Source organism: Convolutriloba macropyga, chromosome 3, assembly GCF_964194025.1.
Source record: "Convolutriloba macropyga chromosome 3, txConMacr16.3, whole genome shotgun sequence".
Classification (NCBI taxonomy): domain Eukaryota; kingdom Metazoa; phylum Xenacoelomorpha; order Acoela; family Convolutidae; genus Convolutriloba; species Convolutriloba macropyga.
Window position 1 is genome coordinate 73,140,005 of NC_134470.1, and position 22,329 is coordinate 73,162,333.

Genomic DNA, 22,329 nt, shown 5'->3' on the forward strand with positions numbered 1-22,329 from the left:
GCTTCAATGGAGATCTCCGATCAAAACACATTGGCTTCAGTCAGAAATTTTTTCAATGATGAAATACAACTGTCGGGAGACTGGAGAGTAGCTTTGAGTGAAATTATTTTTCCAACTAAAATAGAACACATCACAAACGGGGTCCTAACTTCTTACAGTTTAGGTGGTTTAGAAGATCACCAACGGAATAGTTCTGGAGCCAATGTCATATCACGTCCATACAACGGTGAGCGATTAGCTTTCATGCCAGGAACGTTTGATACTGTGCCACAGTTGTTAGCTACCATTAAAAGAACTGTTGGTTTGCCAAATTTCTCATTCAGAGAAATTATAAGTTCCAGTAAATTTGAAATTGTCTTTGGAAAATATGAGGGAATTACCTTTCCGAGCGATGAAATTCCAAGTATTATTGGTTTCAAGGGCGTCCCTGATGGACGAGGAACACACATTGGTTATAAATTGGAAATGGACACAACCGCAAACAAACTGATGAAAAAAGATGATACCAAGGCTTTTATGGGGGACTTTCCAGCTGATCTTTGCGCCGGGAAACATTTGATATTCATTTGTACATTTGTACAAACATTATTGAGTATCAATACATTGGCGATGCAAAAGCACCTTTACTACGAGTCATTGATTCAAAACAACGGTTGAAAAACGGTAGCGTCTGCGAGCTTGAACCAACACATGGAATAGTTTTTTCGAATTTGGACTACAAAAGACTTCTTTCAAATACGATTCAGTCAATTTCTGTAGAACTACGCACCGAAACAGGTCAATTAGTCCCCTTTTAAGAGACCTGTAAAGTCAGTCTGACGTTACAATTCAAAAAAATGTGGTGAGTAAAAGCAATGGAATCATACTATACCAATCAAGCATCTGCATTGCCTTATTTTTCGGGGCATTATAGGCAAAGAGGTAGCGGCTCTGGAGCCTTAGCTAGTGGTCTTGGAAGAATCGCTCTACCTCTTGCAAGAAAATTTGTTATACCAGCATCAAAACGTGTTGGAAAAGAACTTCTGTTACAGAGCGTACCAGAGTTAATGGACGTTGTCAGTAAAAAAAATATCCAAAATAAGCGCTGAAAAACACGATATCAAATACAGTCAAAAAGCAAACAGGAGGCTCATTGGCACTGCGAATGAGACAAAAACGAGTGAATCGTAGACTATCTAAACGTTCAGGTTCAAAAGCGAGAAAAGGTAGAAAAAAAAGAAAGGTTGTAATTTCAAAACACAAACAGCCAAAGAGAAGTCGGTCGGATTTCTTTGCTAAAGTTAAAGATGATCGGTAATATGTTACCAACAAAGGCAACACATAGTTCCTTGGATTTATTTGAAAAACCAGCGCTTCTAGTAACTTTTGATGGCAGCTTTTGTTAAAAAGTAGGACCAGTTTACAGTCCTAACGGACCCATGCTTGCGTTTGAGGTTGCCGGAGACAGAATGAATTTTATTGATCTGCAAAAAATTTTCCATGAAATCAAATGCAAGATAGTTCAGGCATCTGAAGCTGATTTAAAATATGATGCTGGAGCTGCAGCAGATTTAACCAAAACAGATGCCCCTTACTTTTGTAATAATGTTTTACATTCACTCTTTTCTGACTGTACAGTATCAGCCAACGGATTAAAAATTTCAAATGCAAATGGAATTTATGCTCACAAAAGTTTCATTGAAACCAAATTTTCTCACAGCAAGGATGCAAAAGCTACTTGGTTGGCTTGCCAAGGTTATTCTTACGAGGATAATCCTGGAGCAATAGCAACAGCTGAAGTTAACAGACGAAAAGCTTTGGTTAGACAATCTGCCGAATGTACGTTTTATGGAAAAGTGGCAGTAGATTTTTTTTACATGTGGTCGTCTTTTTAGTGGAGTCACTCTGCGAATTTCGTTTCGACGATCAATAGATGATTTTGTTATAATTTCTACCGATGCTGGAAAATCATACAAGGTTAAAATTATTGAAGCTAATTTGTATGTGAGAAAAATGACGCTGAACGATGACGTGGTCTCTGCAATAGAAAAAACTTTACTATCAAGTCCAGCGTCCTATCCTTACTTGGAAACTATAACTAAAACATTTTTGGCTTCCACTGGTTTGCAAAGTTGGAAACAAGAAGATAATTTTAGCAGGGAGCCTATTCGACGTCTTGCCATTTGTCTTAACACAAACGAAGCCTTCTTAGGAAGCAAACAACTCAATCCTTTTCACTTTCGTAAATTTAATCTGGAGCAGATTTGTATTTATCGAAATGGACTTTCCGTTGCTGACAGCCCCATAAATACAGCTGACGTAAAACGCTTGTACTTCAACACAATGTCAGATTTAGCCTATATCGATAATGGGCATGGAATTAGCTTGTCTGAATACCCCAACCATTTTATTATGGTGTTTGATCTCACCAGCACTCAGCAGGCTTCACATGATTTTATTCATCCTGAACTTACAAATTTTTCAATTTCAATTGAACTTAAATTTTCAGCGGCATTACCAAACAATATAGAAATTTTTATTATTGAGGAAAAAGCAAGCACTATCTTCATCGATTCTGCCCGAAGAGTTTCAAAAAATCATTCATACAAACTGATGGATGAAGATGAAATAAACAACCTTGTTCAAGCATGTAAACTTTTGAAACACAAGTTCCGAGGTGTTTTCGCAGCTGACAACTTCCCTGTTAATCTATCTCACAACAGTTTCATCATAGTGAATGTTTCAACCTTTCAGTCAATTGGAACACATTGGACAACTTTTTTTCGCAGAAAGGGAAAATATGTTTTTGCTGATCCACTTGGACAAAACTTAGCTTCATACAAACATTTACATAATAGATTTGCTTCCTCTGCTGATAATATTCAAACTGTGTATGAATTGCTAAGATACCAGCCTATTCAAAAACCAAACTCTTTATTGTGTGGCTTATTTTGTATTTATATTGCTCACTACCTTTTTGGTGAAAAAAAATTGTAAAGATGAGTGATGTTGATTTGATACGTTTTGCGCTTCATATGATGCTCTAACACTACTAACATGATTTGGTGGAATAAATTTTTTTTGAAAATTTTATTTTCTCTTCAAAAATTAAGCGTACACACAAAACATCTTTGTCAATATCTAATTTCCCATAGCCACTTACAAATATATCCATTATTTGACAAAAAGCACCAGCATGAGGACCATAAAAAATGTTTTCAAATCTCTTTAGAGTTTCAGTTGATAACCTGTCAGTTTGCAATTGCTGATTCAATGTTTTCTCAGCATTATCCAGAGATTTGTAAGCAACAATTCCATTTTGACGGTGATTTTTGCTCAGGGCATTGCTCAAATTGGGTAAGCGCTTCTGAATGGTGGTTGCTTCTCCTTTTTTCGGCGGTGCTGAACCGTTGTATTCTACAGCTAGTTTGAGTTTTTCAAAAATCTCTCCAGTTGTCTCCACTGTGGCTCCGTTTGAGAAAAAAGTTTTGAAGGTTGTGTACAAACAAGGAACTGCATAAAGCTTATTTCGTTCTAATATTTCCGTAGAAACGTCAGACACATCAAACAACACATGATAATGGTTAGAGGGTAACACTTTACAATAGCCGTTTTCAAAATGCATGCATACAGCGTAATTCCTAGCAAACATTGAAGATGGTTTCTCTTCTGTGACGAAGAACCTGAAATTCTTTTGATATTGTTTAAAGTAAGCGGGGGACCGCTCGTACATAGCTTCAACCATTCTTTAATACAGCGCTCGGTCAATCAGAAACTTCGTGTTCGTCTTCTTTTTGTTTCAATCTAAATTTCTTTGCAGAGGGTGGGTTACTTGTTGAACCGTTTGAATTATTGTTGGCGGCAGCCGATCAAATTTTTGATTTTTTTGTCAGGTTTTCAAATTCTTCTAATGTCAGCGTTAATCGCTGTTGAAACTCAAATTCATTTTCAGTTTTTTTGAAAAGTTTGAGAAAAATATAGGTTCCCGTCTTTTCATAAGTTTTGACAGTCACTCTGATCAAACGTTTTTCATTTCTGGAAACGTCGAAATGAGCGTCTCCGAACTCTGCGTCTTTATCTGCAGTAGAAGGCATTTACTTTTCTGATTCAATATATATTCAACTAACTGTTTTGCTTCGAGAATATGTGTGTCAACGTTTTTTTGCATTCAGTACATAGAAATGAGAAACATGGACACTAAAAATAGAATTAATGTACTGATAAGAAAAACAGTGTATTTTGTTAGTAGCATAGAAACAAGTGAGTTGGTTGAGGGAACAGTAGTTGTACATAAATTTTGTAGGCAGACACTTTTGTATTATGTATACAATGAAATTGCTATGTAGGCTTTACCTGAGGGGATTTGTGTGTAAACACTATAACCTGTAGTGTTGGTTTAATACATAACACCAACTAGAAGACTACATGTGTGACCCTGGGTGTGTCGATAGACATTTGCTCATAAAAGTGCGCTACACTGTGAGCCAAACCCTTTCCAATTTAAAATTTTGAACAACGTACCTACTTGTTGAAATACAGTTGTATATTCAAGATCTTGCTCAAAATACTTTAAATAGTTGCTTTTTGCAAAATAAATGTACGTTCACTGACCGCTTCAAGTTTTACTTCAAAGTTAATCAAGTTTCCAAAAAACATATTCCAAAATATCAACTTCAAATTTTTAATCAAAATTTCTATATATTGTTTGTTTTAACTTAAACACATTCACATTTTATCTTCTTTTTCTTTAGTGTTTCTCAATGTCTTACCATATTTTATCAGAAACAGAAAACTCATTTGAACGCACAATCGTTTACCAAACAATGCACGAAAACTTTGTTGTGATCGTACAACAGAAACATTTAAGCGAACAAGAGGACTGGACAACGAAGGATCATTGTATGCTTCCAAAAATTTTTGAATTTCATTGCTCAGTTGCCAGACAAACCTCAATCAACCACTCGGGGGTTTCATTACATCAGGGTGTATTGTACCACCTTCAATACTCTCTGACCCTCTGCAAACTTACGATATATCGAATTTACCAAAGGGATCAAAGCAAATTAATTATAAATACGATTGCACCTGTGTTCCTTTCTATGAAAACCAGCTCGGTGTTTTGCCAGAGTGTGACAACTTAGCAGATCTTTGGGGGCTTCCAAAACCTCCAGAATCACCCATCAATCCATCTCCAGTATGCACTCCTAGGGCAGACCCTAGCCCCGCGTTGAGCCCAGACAGCCCACAGCCAAGCCCATCTCTTTTCTCAAGTTGAAAAAACAACAATTTGTGGATCAACTTTGATGACAGCTCACAAACTGTGAGCGATAATCTACTGTGCAACCTATCTGGCGACAATTTTGAAACTCCTCTACACGGCGCCAGAAACCAAGAGCAGGAAGATACTCCGACCAAAAATTTCCCAAAAACGCCTTAGAACACAGAAACCCCCTCTGTTGTCAACGCTCCGAAAAAGAGACAAATTTCAGCAATGCGAGAACTCTTTGACAAATCTGGATAACTTTTTTATTGAAGTGAATATTAAACTGTTATAAAAGCAGTCCTTTAACAGTGCTCTTTATCTTTCGCTGCATGTTTCTAACATTTGAATTTCTGAAATTGATTTTATTTCTTTGTAATTTATACTTTTCTAGATAGCCTTTTTGACTACGAAGACATAGAAAGAAACAAAAAACAAATTTTTCTTTAGAAGCACGGACAAATTTTGTACCACTTTTTAGAGGTGAGAGTTATATGGGAAAGCAGTGCTTAAAAGTTAAAACGAAAAATCATATTACAGTTTTTTCAATGTCTAATAAAGCTAAGTTTCAAGGAATATTTTTGAAAAGAAAATTGTGTTTAGAACTGAGAAAAACCGATTTTGTAATATTTTCTCAAAATCATCTCAAATTATTAAGCATACTATGAAAGCAGTTGAACTAAATTTAAGGATTCAACCAGGAAAAAACGAAGGCATCGCTAAAACATTTTTAAGTTATCAAAAACTTTTGAACAAAAAACCCAAAAAAAAATTTTTTGAGCAGATTTTTGTCGTAAACTCTAAAACTTGATTAACGATTGTTGATTCTTTAGCCGGAACTAAAAGAATAATGTGCGGCAAGCACCAATAAGCATTTTTTAAGATTCAACAGAATTAATTTTCTTAACAAAATTTTCACTTTTCAAAATTTTTACATATATTCCTGTTTTTGCAAAAATTTTTGATATCAGAAATTTTAAACAATTTTGTCTCAATTTTTCAAGCGTAATTTGAAAGCCGATGAACTGAATGGTAAAACTTAGAAAAAACTTAGAAAAAAAACCAAAATTTCATGATATTTTTGCTTTTCACTCTAAAACTGGAAATACGATTTTTGATTTTGTAACCTATATCAAAAGCAGATTGTGTACCAATTGCAAAAAATTTTTTTAAATCCAAAGCAAAAATTTTCTTAATAAATTTTTGATTTTAAAGTTTTTACATGTAATCTTGATTTTGTCAATATTTCAATTAAAAATTGCTTCTTTTATTAAAATCTGAAAACTTGGTTTGTTTTTCTTTTTTCAACTTAGTCTCCAATTGAAGTTAATCTGCTGTATGTCTCTAAGTGATTTGAACAAAATGATGTGGGTTGTGTTCAGATCAATTGTTCTTGACCATTTACTCTGTTGGAATAAGTTATAATTCACGTAAATGACGCTAATATTTCTATGACGTCCAGCAGTTGCAATTTTAGAAAACTCCTCATGTTGGAAAATTTCCTCACAAGAATCGCCAAAAACCAGTAGACAGTTTTCCAGCTGTGAAATGAATTCAAATCCAGAAAACGTTGTGAAAAAATGTTCAAGTTACGCTCTATAGAGCTGATTTTTGGTTGCTCATGTTGATAGAAGTAATAAATGGATTTAAATTTTGGGTAAAATGTGTTTCTCAGTAACATTTGGAAGATGAGCTCAGTTTTACCACAGCATGACGGCCCGCAAACAGCCATGAATAGTCTATCGCTTGTTGAAATTATTTTGTTTATAGCTTCGGATTAGGAAGCGCGTAGCCAACTGTGCATGAAAGCAGTGAAAACCAAAATGTTGACTCTTCACAAAAAAGATGAAAAAACAAGTTTGATCAAAGACACACCAATAAGAAAGAGTATTATTATGATTTGAGTAAAGTATACTACTTCTGATCGTGGTAGTCTAGGGTTACATAATTTCCAAGACCGTCTCTCTTGATTTTCTTCATTGAAAACTAAATCATTCAAACCACTCCACCAGCGGAATCTATCTCATCTTCTTTATTACTCATTTGAAAAGAAGTTTTCATAAAAATGAAATTATTTTTTTCAAATTTAATGTTAGCTCATTATTTTGTTAGTCACTCTCTCAGTCATAAAAAAGTCATAAGTAATATATCTAGAGTCTTTTTCGTCCTTTTTGTATGTCATTTTGTAGTGTCCCTGCATACCACCACCAATCGCATAGTAATGAATTGACTCCACATTGCCTTCGCTGACTACTTCTTTGATTTCATCAGAGAAACTTTCCTCCAGGCTCACTTGAACTGGGGTTGGCGACTTGTGCATAGGTAAAGGGGTTAGTTTCAGTCTTTTCATTTTTCTCTTGTAAAGACGTGGTACATTTGAAAATATTCAAGCAATGAAAGATATTTTTCAACATCTCAATCTCAGCTAGATTGCAAAGAATTTGTTGTTTCCTCAGAATAGATTGCCTCCGTGATTCTATTGTTTCCTCTCTGACCAAAGATAGTGTTATTTGATTATCATTCGTTATGCAATTGCATACTGTCAAACTTGGAGATAAATTCACTTGAAGAACTGAAGGAGCTACCTTCTCCACTCAACGGTTCATTGGCAGGCAATGTTAGCCAATAGAATTATAACTGTGTTTTTTTAGAGCAATGTCTTTTCTTTTGTTTCTCAGGCAAGTAAAGAGAGTATAGAGCACAAGTAAAATGTCTAATTGGGGTAGCAGTTTCCTCAACTTTAGGGCATAAAAGGGTATCCAAATCTATCACTTCTTTCTGTAAAATTGTTTGCAGTGATTCTGTTTTCTCTTTTCTTTTTGCATAAAACTTTCCTGAAGGAAATCGAAATTTAATTGCAATAAAAATTTGAGATAGAAACCAGTAAAGATAATTGCCACTATTCCACGACAAGCCGTACAAAAACTTGCTAACACACTGATGAGATTTTCTCTCACTGGCGGATAGTGAGTTGTATGAAACTGGTAATAGGAACAAGATTGTGTCTGAATAATTGTTTGAGGAAATCGATAACTCTTTAATTATAAAACCGGTCTTTTTGTGACGAAAACCTTCAAAATCTAAGACAATAACTTCAGAATTCTACATTCCAGCAAATTAAACAAATTCCTTTAAAACGTTTTCACAAAAAGACAAAACAGTAAGCCTGACATGTGACCAATATAAGCGTTTGTGATTGGACATGGTAAAACGTGTGAATATCCAGGGCCTTTTTGACTATGCTCTGCAATAAACCCTGAAGCGTCATGAAGTATTGCAAGTAATCGAAGGAATTTATAGGATTTAATGTAAGTGTCTAACGAGGAGTTGTCTATACCAATAAGGCCACCATATGGTCTGAACTTGAGAACTATTTCCAAGTTAATGTCCGGGTACAGATAAAGACATGCTGCCAAAAAGTATACAAACCGTTCACTATAATCCGGATAGTCAACTTTTTTTTGTGTTCATAAATTTCATGAATGTTCATTAAATCTATGGTCGCAATTGTTTTCATGCTGATTTTCAAACAGAGAAATAAATAAATGAACAAAAGTTGCTTTTTTATGTATGAAAATATTCAAGTTAACAAATTGACTTTTTAAGAAAATTTTTCTATGTTTTATAGTAGAGACTTCAACTGAAAAAATTTTCAAGTGAACAAAAAATAATTTTTGAGTGCTCTGTCATAGCGCAAAATCCATTTCAGACCATTTTAGGACTTTGAAAAACTTTGAAAAATTTTCGAAAAAAATTTTGAAATTTTTGAAAATTTTGAGCTTCTGATGTCTTATATTGGATATTTTAAATTTTCACCAAAAACATTTGATGAGAGTCTAGAACTTAAGTAACACCTTATTCTATACACAGCAAACAATGCTACAGCGGAAATCTGCCATTTGCTTGTTGGGGCGGTGGTTCGGACCCCGACCCCCTAGAAGACTTTTTACCACCGAAAAGCTTATTTTCTCTTTGTGAAATAAAGTTTTTTGGATAAAGTTCGTCAGACTGCTTAACCCATGAACTTCTCACAAGCTGGCAAAGCTTAGCCAAAAAACTTTATTTCACAAAGAGAAAATCAGTTTTTCGGTGGTAAAAAGTCTTGTGGGGGGGGGTCCGAACCCCCCCCCCCCCTACAAGCATATGGCAGATTCTCTTACTACTAACCACCCTTATCTTTTCAAAATTTAACAGGCGCTGTTAACTTTACTGAAGAAAGAAAAAGACAGACTGGCATATATACTCCCCCTTTCTAAAAAATGTTGGAACAATAAAGATGCATACTGAAGGTTAACGGACAAAATTCTGGAGAAAAGTAATGTTTGGCTGACAATAGTTTTCTATAATAGACGAACCCTCAGTTTCTGTATTTTTGTGTAGCAGACCAAATTTCAATTTGTACAGTAAAAATTGTACTGTTGGACAGCAATTGGGTACAAAAATTGAAAGCGACTGTCTGTCAGCTTAATACGAAATATTGCACGCGTCATTTTTTTAAATTAAAATATTCACCCCTGTATATTGAACATCATTTTTTCAGTATTTACATTTCTCAATTCTTACTACAAAAATCAATTGAAATCAATTCAATCAACATATTTAATTCAACTTAATTGTAAAAATACAACTTGTTTTTCAATTCACATTTTTCACTATAATCGGATCCGTAGAGAGAATGTATGCCTGACGGGAACGTTATCGGAGAAACTTGTTTTTGGTTTGAAATTTAATTGCATTTGATTTTTAAGTCACCATAAAAGCGAAGTCATAATATTCCTAAACTTTTTTGAGAAAAAATAACTGAAACATTCAAAACAGGTGAAATTATAATTCCCAGTTTAAAAATTTTTGCCATTTTGCACGAAATTAACCATTACGGGGCAAAGCAGCATTTTGCTCGGAGTTTCTGGGACAGCAGTGAGAATACATCGTAATCAATTTTCACTATGGGTCGTATTTATACATGCTGAAAATAGTTGGTCATATTTATTCACAATAAAATCATTAATTTTGTCACTTGTATTCACGGGTAAATGTAACCATTTTTCATGACTTTGACTATATAATTAGCGTGACATTTAATGATCGAATTCTGTTAGTAACTACCTGGCACCCAATTCAGGTTTATTTATTCGTTTGAACTGTAATATGGCTAGTTTCAAAACCACTAATTCTCTTCTGGATCCACAATTAGTATTGCTAGGGACATTTGTGAAATTAATCAGCAATTAGGATTCCTTTCATTTCGGTCTAGTTGGCACTATCGTAGTTATTAGACACTGCAAAAATGCCCGCATGCGCATTGTAACCCTATTCTTAAAAGTTGGTTGTGAATAAGAGTAAGAAACTCGACTAAACTTACTCGAGCAAATGCATTTTTGCAACGTAATCACAGTGGAAACTAAGTTTAGTTTCTGTAATTCTAACCTTCATTGATATATCCAGCGCCCAATTACGACATGAAGGTGGAATTTGAGAAGCAGTAGGCCAGTTGTCAAGCATATACACGTGTTCTTGTGCTTGTTTCAGCCACAGTCTTGCAAGGGGCGGGTGTGGCTGGGGTTGCTGCAGAATCTGTTTGTGCAGAGCCAGCTTCTCTCTGGAAGTTTTAGAAAAGCCTGTCTGGCGTTCACACGTGGTAGCCAGTTGTTGCTGATGTGTCTCAATTTCTAGATTCATTCTTTCAAAGTTTTCTAAAATGAGTTCCTCGACCGCATTACAATCACTTTGAATGTGAGGACCGTGCACATTGTTATCTTCGCCATTCGATGTCGCTCTGTTTCTTTTCGTTTCCATCTCACTTTCAATTGATTGTTTGACTGTTCGGGTGAGAATTTTCTGCTTCTCTTTGTCAGGATATTTTTGCAGAATACTCTGCAATAAACGGTTCTCTAATTTATTCATGTTACTTTCTAAAGTATCGCCTGCTCTCTGTGAAGTAACTGCGACCCATATCAACTGCTTCAGTTCTTCCACATCCCGCTCAAATTCCTGTTCAGCCAATAATTGATCATTTCCACTTTCCATCTCACTTTCGAACTTCTCTTTCAAACCAAAAACAACTTCACTCGGCTTCTCTGTAATTTTGGGTGAATATTGACTAATTCGAATAATAAGAACTGGAGGTATGTTTGTGTCAACATTATCGTTTGATTCAAGTCTCGTAGAAACAAACATCCCGTACTTGTACACAGGGTCGTTGTCTGTACCCATAGATTCGATTACAACTATTTCGCCTTTTCTGAACTTGCGTTTCGGGTCACGGTCGATCAATGCATAAACAGAGAAAGGTACGATAGATCCTACTAGTTTCTCGTTTTGGTTTGAGAAAGTTTCGTCCAAGGCAAAAGGTGGGAGATGATAACTCAAAATTAGCAAATTTTCAGCAGCGCCTGTATCGTCAGAATCCAAGAATAAAAGTTTAGTAATAACTTCGATAACTTTCGAATCTTGCTTGAAATTTATTTTCAAAAACATCTCACTAACTAACTCGGTACGCAAACTGGTTTTTGCCTGTTCGTCGAAATTTTCTTCGTAGTGGAAAATGAATGTGGGTCGCTCAAAGTTTTCAATGTATTCGAAACTTTTCTCAAATGTTCCTTGAATTTGAGATCCATTGACATCCAGACTGTATCGATAGAATATTGTTTTTACAGGAATGAAGCTGAAGTTTCTGAGTTTATTCAGAACATTTTTGTCAACTGATTCTCTCTCACGTGTCATACACCTTTCAAAAAATGTCGAAATGATTTGGCGCTCGTTTGAAATGATATGTGCAATCTTTGACAAGATCTCATCGTCTGCCAATTTGGATTCAATTCGTTGAACTTGGAAGGCTTCTGATGTCAAATTTTGGGGTTCGAAGGTCCTTTCATCAATCGTAAAATCGCAAATATCTTTCAAGAATCGAGGCCGCAGTCGCAATGGCAAGCGTTTCATCACATTTAATACCGAGTCATGAGCTTTTAAATCTAGAATCTGGGAATGGGAAAAAATTTCCACCTGAGGTCGTTCACCAGCATCAGCAGTTTTCCTGATTGTACCAAATAGTTTATCATCATCAATGATAACACATTCATTTGTGTTATGGAGATTTCCGTCCTGTGTTTTAAGGTATAACGGGCATTCTCGGCTTAATTCTGCAACTTCCCTCGATGATTTGAGGGCAAAGAACCTGAAATGGCGATAAAGGTTATGATATTTGAACCCTTTCAAGTTTGGATTTCCTTCCCAAACAGCCCCAACAGACTCTTTGTAAAACTGTTCCAATGCAAAAACAGTTTGCTGCAGAGACACCATTTTAGTTGCTCCCAAGATTTCCAATTGAGGTAAACTTGTAACGAAAGTGTCCGTAGGTTCGCAAACATAAGATTCCAGTTCGCACAATGGTTTTGTATTGGCGTTCTTGTCTTCATTTGAGTGCAATGGGCATTTGAAAACCAAACAAATTTGCTTAGGAGGCAGTAGAGTTCCATTTTTAGCTCGGACACATGGAAGTTTTGACAGTTTCTGCAAGATATTTCTATCAACTGATGCGTTATTTGATGCTTCTTTGACAATATAGTTCAAACATTTTGAAATTTTAGCATCAAAGGTGGGATCTTTTCGTGCAAGAATTTGTTCAATGTTGCTCATGACCAGTTCCGGACTTGGTTTTGTGTTGTTGTTTTGTTGAGACCACATTTGCCAAAAGCTAAGCTGACCACCATCCGGTTTGGCTGTGAGTAATTGGCTGTATGAATCTGTAAGAACTGGCGCCATAAATTCCACCAGAGCTCCATTATGGTTCAGAAATACATCACTAAGTTTCCGATACTCATGATTTATTGTCTCAAATATGGGCAACGTCCCAATCTTACAAAATTGTGAACTGTTAGAACCTAAGATCCTGAACGCCTTTAAAAACTCTTCAAACACCTGTTCCTTCATAGTCACCTCGTTTGCCGAATAAAGAGTGATGAAGTTCCAAAAATTGTCTTCACTGACTACAGTTTTCAGCCCAAACTGCTTTAGTAAAGGTTTAAAATGCCAATATTTTTCTAAAAGTAATTGCCTCTCCTTAAAGATGGTGAATAATACACAATAAGGGTCAAAGAAATAACCTGCTATGTGTTTTTCACCTGTATCATCTTCGATAAATGCACTGCTTTTCAAAGACTGCAGAATGGCCTGTGACAATTGCTCGTTCTGGCTCAAAGTGTTCAAATGAGAGGCCAAGAACTCTAAATGCAAGGAAAGGTCCTCAAACTCAAACCTCGGAAACATTACCGGTATAAGGGTTTCCACATACAACTGCTCCACTGTTTTCGCAATAATTCCAAGACGCTTCTGAAACTCGCAACCACTCGGACAATTTTCTTCAATAACGTACTTGTCAGCTAAAGTTTTGGTCAACTTCAATCCAGCTTTTGGCAAGTTAGAAGGTATAGAATAAACTCTCATGACTCCCAAAAGATTTTCCAAGCTGTCTGGAATTATCTCAAAAATTGGAACCTCTCTCAATTTGTTGAAAGATGAAAGGCTGACTGATTGATCGTCGTTGGTGAACGAATTTCTGAAGTGCTCGTAAAGTTGCACTTTGTGAAATTCCTGTATTTTTGTCATGTCGTCTTTGATTTTATGAACAACATTGATTTGCTGGTCGACAGTTAAGTTATCCGAGAGTACAAACCCGGCAGCGAGATCAGACCGAGGCATTAGCTTTTCTTTCAAACAGGAATGAAGTTTGTAGAAACTCGTGAAGTCTGAAATGTTTATTCCGACAGACCCAATTTTTAGTGTAGAAAAATTGACAAAAACTTCGTTTTCTCCGCAAGATATAGGCTTCATGTTATTGTTGCCATGTTTGTCCTGACACAGCAATATCGTCAAATCGTTGAAATGAATTTTTGCATAATTTTCGAAGATTTCTGCAGAATAATGGGCAAGGAAGTCCCATACATGTTGAACCCACAAACAAAAGCCACCAAATTCAGTTTCGCTTAGCTCTATTGTTCGTCCCTCGCATAACTGCGGGAAGTGCGTCTTCAAATGAGATAGGAATTCCTTAACACTCATTAATTTTGTTATATCAGCCAGTTCTGTCAATCGCGACTCAATTTCAGGGTGCATAATCTGATTCTGCAGTGGTGGGAAAATAGAAGCAACACTTAAACAGCTACTGTAAAAATTAACCTCGCTGGCCTTTGTGAGGTAGTTATTTGCGGTGAGATAAATTGGAAGTTGTTTTGGGAATGGAAATTCGATAATAGCTTTTACGCACCACACCAGAAAAATTACCAAGTTCTCCACAGATCGAAATACGGATTGGTCAATTGAAGTTGTGTTAAATTTTAGCCGATGAAGCTGAGTCACCAGATCAATAGGTTCAAGATTTTTCAGCTGTAGTCCGTTTTCCACACAAACATTTCTCACACTGGGCGAAATTTGAGTCAAATTGAATGCCAAGTTATTTGATATTTCATAGATTGCTTTATTTTGTTCATTGTCCGGGAATGGAGGCACAAAATTTTTAACTTGAGTTTCTGAGCAGAACATGATCAATTCAGATTCAAACGTTAGCACTGGGAGCCAATTTTTGTTACTCAGTTCGTTCAAAAGACCTCTGATCACGTGAAATGCAATGGACGGGGAATCGGTGTCCGCTTTAGAAGCGGCAAATGAGCTCGGAAAAAGTTGTTCGAAGTTTGAAAGACTGAAGGAGGTCTTTGAGCTGTCCCAAAGTCTGACCCGATCCATTATCAGGTATTTGTAAGCAGGTGCAACTAAGTGCTCTAGTGCATGTTGGTTCCAGGCACCTTTGGGTTCATTAGTCGCAAGTGAAATCATTCGTCTAGACTCATCAAGCAGAAAATGAGCATTCAAAGCCACAGGTAGAACAATTTTCGAATTTGCTCTCACCTGAGCCGATACTTCCTCTAATGGTAAAAAGCACCAGACTCCAGGATTATAATTATCAAACTGATTGTTTTTGAGACCAGCTTCCGATGACTCAATTGGTAGGGCAACAGCCGCACTCTGATTGATTTTGATGATTGTCGAGTATTGTCGATTTGCCAATAAATTTGGTATGTGATAATCAGAGCCGTTCTGCTGACTTATTATCCATGAGGAGACAACATGTTCGGTGCTATTGGAATCATCAATAATGTTAACTCTGTAAATTAAGTTCCGCTCGCATGCAGAAGTGAGCTTTGAGAGAGAGCGCTTCATGAAGCTGTTGAGTTTTTGCTCATCTGATAAGTTCATTCTTTTAATATGGGAACTGATATTTATGAAAGTTCCAGAAATATCAATCTCTGAGACGCGAATTTTTCGGATAGTATTAAGGAACACCAAAAAGTTGGGAACTTTTCTCGCCAATTCGTGCAGAGTGTCTTTAAAAACCAAAATTGAGGGGGCACTGACTCCCAGTTTGGACTTCTGTGTGCGAAAAGGAAACCGGAACATTGTTCGGCCAATAGCGGCATCCATATCCAAAATTTCTCTCAGATAACCCTTAAAGCTATCTGGAACGCCTTGCAGGTAGTCTTGACTTAATCTAATTCGGGCTCCACCTTTCTTGTCAATATTTCTCAAAGGATCCAACATAAACAGATCTCCGAGTCCTTTGCCATCTACCTGGGTCAGAATTGATGGAAAATCTGTCAAGCTGTAGACACAATTGAACCCAACACCGAACTGTCCAATTTTATCAGCCTCGTCAGTTTTGGACCCGTGCCCAAGGTCTTGTATTCCTTCTACATCTGAGGATCTGAAGAAGGTGTTGTTGAACACCAACAACCCCGGATCCAACAACTGCTCCCAGCGATCTCCAATGACAAACTTCTTTTTATGCTTTCGCTCGTCTAAAATGAAATGTATTTCTGAAGCTCCTGCGTCGTCAGCATTTTGAATGAGCTCTTTGAAAATGTCCATAGGGTTTGAGTAATTTTCAGCGATTCTCGCCAGTCGTCGAATGAGGTCTTCACGTTGGAAAAAGGGTTCAAAGCCGGAAAAACTGTTCAATTCTTGCAACTTGCTTCTCTTAGTTTTGACCCCAATCTGTTTGCATAGTTTGTGGGGCAATTTCTCGTGGCTAAAAATAAGCGAACTTTCCAACAGACCTGGACCTAATTCAAAATCATTTAAACACAGATCCGTAACAGGCCGCATAACCATAGTGGTATCGGGGAGCTTTTTAACATCACTGTTTTTCCCCAAAGATTGCAACATAGTCAAAATTTGTTCCATTTGGATTTCTGATTCCACTTCAGGCAATTCATTAATAAAATTTACGTAATCCGCATCTTCGAATGACTCCACAATTCCACAATCTTGGAGGAAACTTTTAATGGTCGGGTTTTTCGCTAGATGAGCATTCAAACGGTAGAATTGTCCATTATAAACGGGAGCAGAGTCACTGAGACAAAGCAAAGACGTTGAACAAAACCTTTCAACATTGTTCGCAGGTAGCAAATTTGAATTTCTGAGAAAGTCTACGAAAACGCTCTTCACCGCCTGCAAATCAAGTCTTTTTAAATACGTAATAATTTCTCCTATCTGTGAACACTTGCGATCGAATGTTTTCGAATCATCTGCGATCAAAGTTCGCCAGTTGCTCATTATATCGTCGAATGAGGCAGTTTTATAGAACTTAACAATATTGTTCAAAATACTGGTTTCTGTAATTCCGATTATCCAGAAATTGCATGTTGGATGTTGGTACCCAATCACATTTCGCAACTCATCTTGGTATACATCAGCGGGAAGTTGCTGCTTACCAGTACAGTCGAGTAGAAATTTAGATGCTTTCAACGCATCTGCAATTTGTTGTCTTTCGGTGCCGTTCATTGACTTCAATTCTGTTTCAAGGTGCATCAGATGCGTTTTGAGTTGAATTTCTGACATCGAAGGGAATTGCTCAGGTATCAGAAAATTGCTGTAGAATTCGGCTTTAATTTGGACAGCAAAACCAATTTTACGCTGTAAGTTGAGTCCGCGTCCGATCTCTTGATAAACAAAGTTCGGATGTGAAGAGAAATTGACACCTCCTTTTGGTATATCACTCGGAATTGCTACTAAATCAATTTCGCCTCTCAGTGATTTTGTTCCTCCCGAAATTAAAGTAAAAATTGGAAGGGTTTTCAATTTCTCTAGAAGTTTATCGTCAAAGAGGGCTTCATTGTTAACAAAGGAGTCTCTGAAGTAAGTGTACAACTGTTTTCGAAGATTTTCATCAAACGATTCAAAGTTACACTCTTTGCTCGCTAAGTATAAAATGTTGATGTGATCAGTGACAGTGAGATTAGCAGAAAGAATAAATTGTTTCACAAACGCGGCTCTCTTGGTTCTGTTTTCCTTTAAACATCCGTCTATCTCGTAGAAAGAGCTGTAACCATTCAAATTCAAACTCACAGGCCCAATGTTCACACTTTCTAGGGTTTGGAATACTTCACATTTTCCCAAGTTCAGAGGAAGTAAAAACACCTCCCCGCTATTGTTGTGACACATTAAGATTGAAAAATTAGCCAACACATTTTTGCATTTGGACAGCAAAATCTTCTCGTGTAAAGTTAAGAATTCCCAAACTAACTTGATCCAATTAGCGTCAATAGCATCAACATCGCTAAATTTCAACTTCTCGCCACGCACGAGGTATTCAAAATCAGTTTTGATTAATTCAAGAAATTCATCAATTGTCAAATCGCACGTTATCTTCAAAGATCTAAGAGACTTTTCAACCTCTGAGTCGAGAATTTGATGGCGAAGTCGGGGGAAAATGTCGGCAATATGCATTTGACTGCTGTACAGTTTTTTCCATGTATTTTGCTGCAAGATTCCATCTGAAGACAGAAAGATAGGCAGACTGTTAGGGTTCTCGTATTTTGACAAAAAGTTGGCGCTCCAGTTCAAAAACACAACTAGGTTTTCGCGAGATCCAAAAACAGAATTTTCGATCCTTTTGGTTTCTGAATGCGGGTGTTGCGTTAATTTATGCAGAGGGCTGGCAGCATTAAGACGGTTCAAAGCTAGGCCACATTGCTTCCAGTAATCAGTGAACCTGGCCTCAAACTGAGTTAGATGAATATCAAGCTTGGAACAAATGTTGTAAATGATTTTATCCGTTGGTGTTCCGACGACAAAATTTAGAACCGAATTGGAACTTTCAAAACTGACAATTGTTTTGTCGAGAGAAACGTTTGGAATCCACGGATAAACTGAAAGACACCTCAGAAAACCCTTGCAGACCAAACGAGGCAGTGAGTTCTGTGCCGTGACTGCAGAAAATTTTTGCTGAGGCAATATTGAATTAAAGCTGTCAATTTTTGTGTTTTTCTGGATTGTGCTAATAAAAAACTTTACCAATGAAGCGTACGCTGCGCCCACAAAATATTCCAACAAGTATGCATTCCAGGCGCCCCTGGTCTCAGCTATATCCAAAGACAAACGTTTTCGGGACTCGTCCAGGAGAAAAGAAGCGTTTACAGCTACTGGAAGAGCAGATCCCGTTCCCTCTTGCCATACTTTTGAGCTGCTACCTCTGATCTGAGAACTTACACCGTCCAAAGGGAGAAAACACCACACGCCAGGCACTGCTAATAACTGTTTGCGGAGACTGGAATCCAAATACAACGGGTAGGCAACGGAAGCACAGCATGGCAACTTACGATCAATCGAGTTTTGCCTCACAATTAAGGGCAAATTCTGTGGGGAGTGTTTCTCTTCACAAACAATCCACTTGCCTAACAACTGATTGTCTGCTCCATCATTGAAGATTGATATTTGTTCAGCTCCCGACAGAATCTCTGTTTGTTTTGTTACAGATCTCAGAAGGTACATTTGACCCGCTAGCTGAACATGAGAGATGCTTATCTTGTTGATGTTTTGGAGAAATAGGAGGTAATTTGGAATCTGGCTTGAAAGTTGATAGAGAGTCGCCTTAAATTGATCAATCGTGATCGCTTGTTTCCTCAACGGAGACGATTTTTGTCGCAGGGGCAACCTAAACATAGTCTTGCCATCTGTAGCGTCAAAATCAGGAATTTCTTTTAGAAAGCAGTTAAACGTGTCTGGGAAGTTATTCAAATTGTCCTTGTTGAGGTTGAGTTTTCCACCACGCCTTTGGGTAATCTGACGGGTGGGATCAAACAGACACAAGTTGCCCATTCCCTTCCCGTCAACTTGCGTCAACAGACAAGGGAAGTCAGTCAATGTGTAAACACAACTGAACCCTATACCAAACTGTCCAATTTTTTCCTTTTTGTCAGCCTTCGAACCTTTCCCAAGATCTTTGATTCCCTCGATGTCTTCAGTTGTAAAGCAGGAATCATTGAACACTAGCAACGCTGGATCTAGCAACTTCTCCCAGTTATCGTTCACAACTCTGGCTTTTTCCAGAACTCTTTCGTCCAGGATAAAATGAATTTGAGAAGCTTTGGCGTCATCCGCATTCTGAATCAATTCCTTGAAAACATCCATATTACTTGAATAATTCTCAGCAATGCGTCTCAAGCGATTGCAAAGAGTTTCTTCCTGTGAGAACGCTTCGAAAGATGGATCGCTACTTAATACTTCTAACATTGCTCGTTTTGTTCTCACTCCGGAGAATGTCGCTAGATAATGAGGTACAATTTTGTGACAATAGAGTGGTTTGAGATCACACAGCTCTTCAGCTAAATGGAAATCATTCAGGCACAGTTTATCATTGTTCTGCATTGCGCCTGTTTCATCGGGGAGCTTCGAACACGTAATATTTTTCTCTTTTAAAAACTTTATAATTTTACAAAATTGCTCAACATGGGTTTCAGTTTCAAGAGCTTGAATGTTATTTATGACCTCCACATACTTGTTTGAGTTGAAAAAACCCACAGCACCTAGTTGTTTGAAGAAACTTGAGGTATTAGATGTTAGTGTCAGACAAACATTAATACGATAGAGATGCCCATCGAGAACGGGGGCTTTATGATCGATGCACACCTCATTAAGGGTACAAAAGATATCATTGACAGATGCCGGGATCAACGCTTCTTCACTCAGAACTTTTCTAACTGCTTTTTGATTTATGAGGCTCAAGCAAGATTTAGCAATGTAGTCAACAATTGTTGCAATTTGCTCACATTTTGTGCTGAATAACTTAGAACTATCTGCAATCAACATTCGCCAGTTCTGCAACACATCCTGCAACGATGCATTCTTGTACAACTTCAATTGTCTATCCACGAAAGAATTTTGATAAACTCCCAGCTGGGAAAAGTCACACGCAGGGTAGATGTAACCAATGATTGGCTCCAGTTCTATCGGATAGACTCGATTTGCTTCAACTTTTGTCAGTTCGCCTAAATCGCACACAAGATTGCACAAACAAAAACAAGTCTTAGAAATTGTGCTACATCGAAAAAAATGAGCTCTAAGTTTTCATTACGTGGCCAATATATATAGTAAAACGAGTAAGTTAAACAGTGTTAAAATATGTAAGAGCGACCGTTAATTTGTATTCGGATTATTGAACGAAAATATCGCACAGTGCATTGGGTATAACGGCATTGGGTAAATTGCCATGTAACCAATCCGTAATAGATTTTTGGCTGTCGAACAAAAAACTATTTAAAAGGGAACCGCCTCCTTAAAAAATTTGTACGGATAAAATTCGACAAAATCGGCGATTTAAACAAAATTTTGTGAGGTTCCAAAAATTATTCTATTATAAAACTATATTATTATTCGAAACAAATTGAGAGAAATATAGGTCAGAGTCACTTATTTTAGTCAGCGTCATTACCAGGCGATATATCGTAACGTCAAAATAGGACCCCATTGGAATTGCCAAAGCGGATACCACTGAATGTCACATACATTTACCGAACTGGCATAAACATGTTAGCCGAAAACTGTTTATCGAAAATGTGCATCTTTATTTATGCATGTATGCATTTCGTCCATAGTTATGCGTCTCCAGTAATAAAATTGCTCATTATACGTCAGAATAATTGTTGCATTCCACTTTCCAAAAAACTAAAGCTCAAAAAATTCCCAAAAAAATCTCAAAACTTATTGCAAAATAATCTTTCATGGTTTTCCGCTGAGCAAAATTGGGAATTGATGCCTAGTAGGAGGATTTGAAAACACGTTGATAGCCAAAACAAGACAAAACATTTTTTCCTCTAGGTAAAGGTTGGTGACGCTTGGACAAAGTTTTTGCCCTCATTGACAAAAGAACTTTTTTTTTAAAAAATTCTTTTTCATTTTGCAAGTTCTCTAAAATAACTTTTTCAACCAACCTGCTACCTTCATGCCAATGACAACTTTAAAAACAGGAGGTCAATAACTCTGACAATAAATCATATGTGGAAGGGAGAGAGAACGAAAAAAGAAAACTCATTGTGAAAATTTTGATTCTCATTGATTAATTTTTTATTTGATGACAATCGATAGTTTTAAAAACAAAAATAAACTTGGAAGCATCTCATTCAAATAATTTGCATCTAACAAATAATCTGCGGCTTTAGTTGGAATACTAATAAACAAAATTTGTGGTAGATGTTAAATCCACAGAAAGCAATGAATGTTTCCAAAGTCATAACGTGCGAACAAATATGTTCACACAAAATCATTTGTTTTTTTTTGGAAAATATACCTTACCTTTGAGGAAAGAACAGCCAGACAATATTCCAACAAGCTATTTGAAAATTGAAATTTGCAAGGCTTGCGTTTTTTTCAAGAATGACAGCTTAGCTGAGATTTCTTTTAGCTTTTTTTTAACATTTTGTAAATCTCTCAAATTTCAATTGAATTTAAAACGTTCTTCAAAAAATTGTACATCTTTATTATTTGAGCATCTTTATTATTTATTCTCCTCGAAATTCTCAAAAAAAATTCTTGCATTTAAATCAAAGTTAAAGAAAACCAAGAAAAGATCGTTTAAATGAAAACTAATTCGAGTTCAGGCGGTCTGGCGTCTAGAAAAAACGAACAATGAAAACTAATTCGAGTTCAGGCGGTCTGGCGTCTAGAAAAAACGAACAATGAAAACTAATTCGAGTTCAGGCGGTCTGGCGTCCAGAAAAAACGAAAAATGAAAAATTAGCACATCGTCATAAAAAAATAATTTT

At 36.8% G+C, this 22,329-nt stretch overlaps 1 protein-coding gene across 2 annotated transcripts in view; it reads right to left on the reverse strand.

The window, feature by feature from the left end:
- Window positions 1-22,329, reverse strand: part of LOC142336439 (uncharacterized) — a 44,524-nt gene that overhangs the window by 6,753 nt on the left and 15,442 nt on the right. For both annotated transcript variants that reach the window (XM_075385274.1, XM_075385275.1), the window contains exon 3: window positions 10,667-20,556. In XM_075385274.1, the coding sequence (XP_075241389.1) occupies window positions 10,667-20,556 (9,890 nt within the window). The remainder of the gene's footprint in view (window positions 1-10,666; window positions 20,557-22,329) is intronic.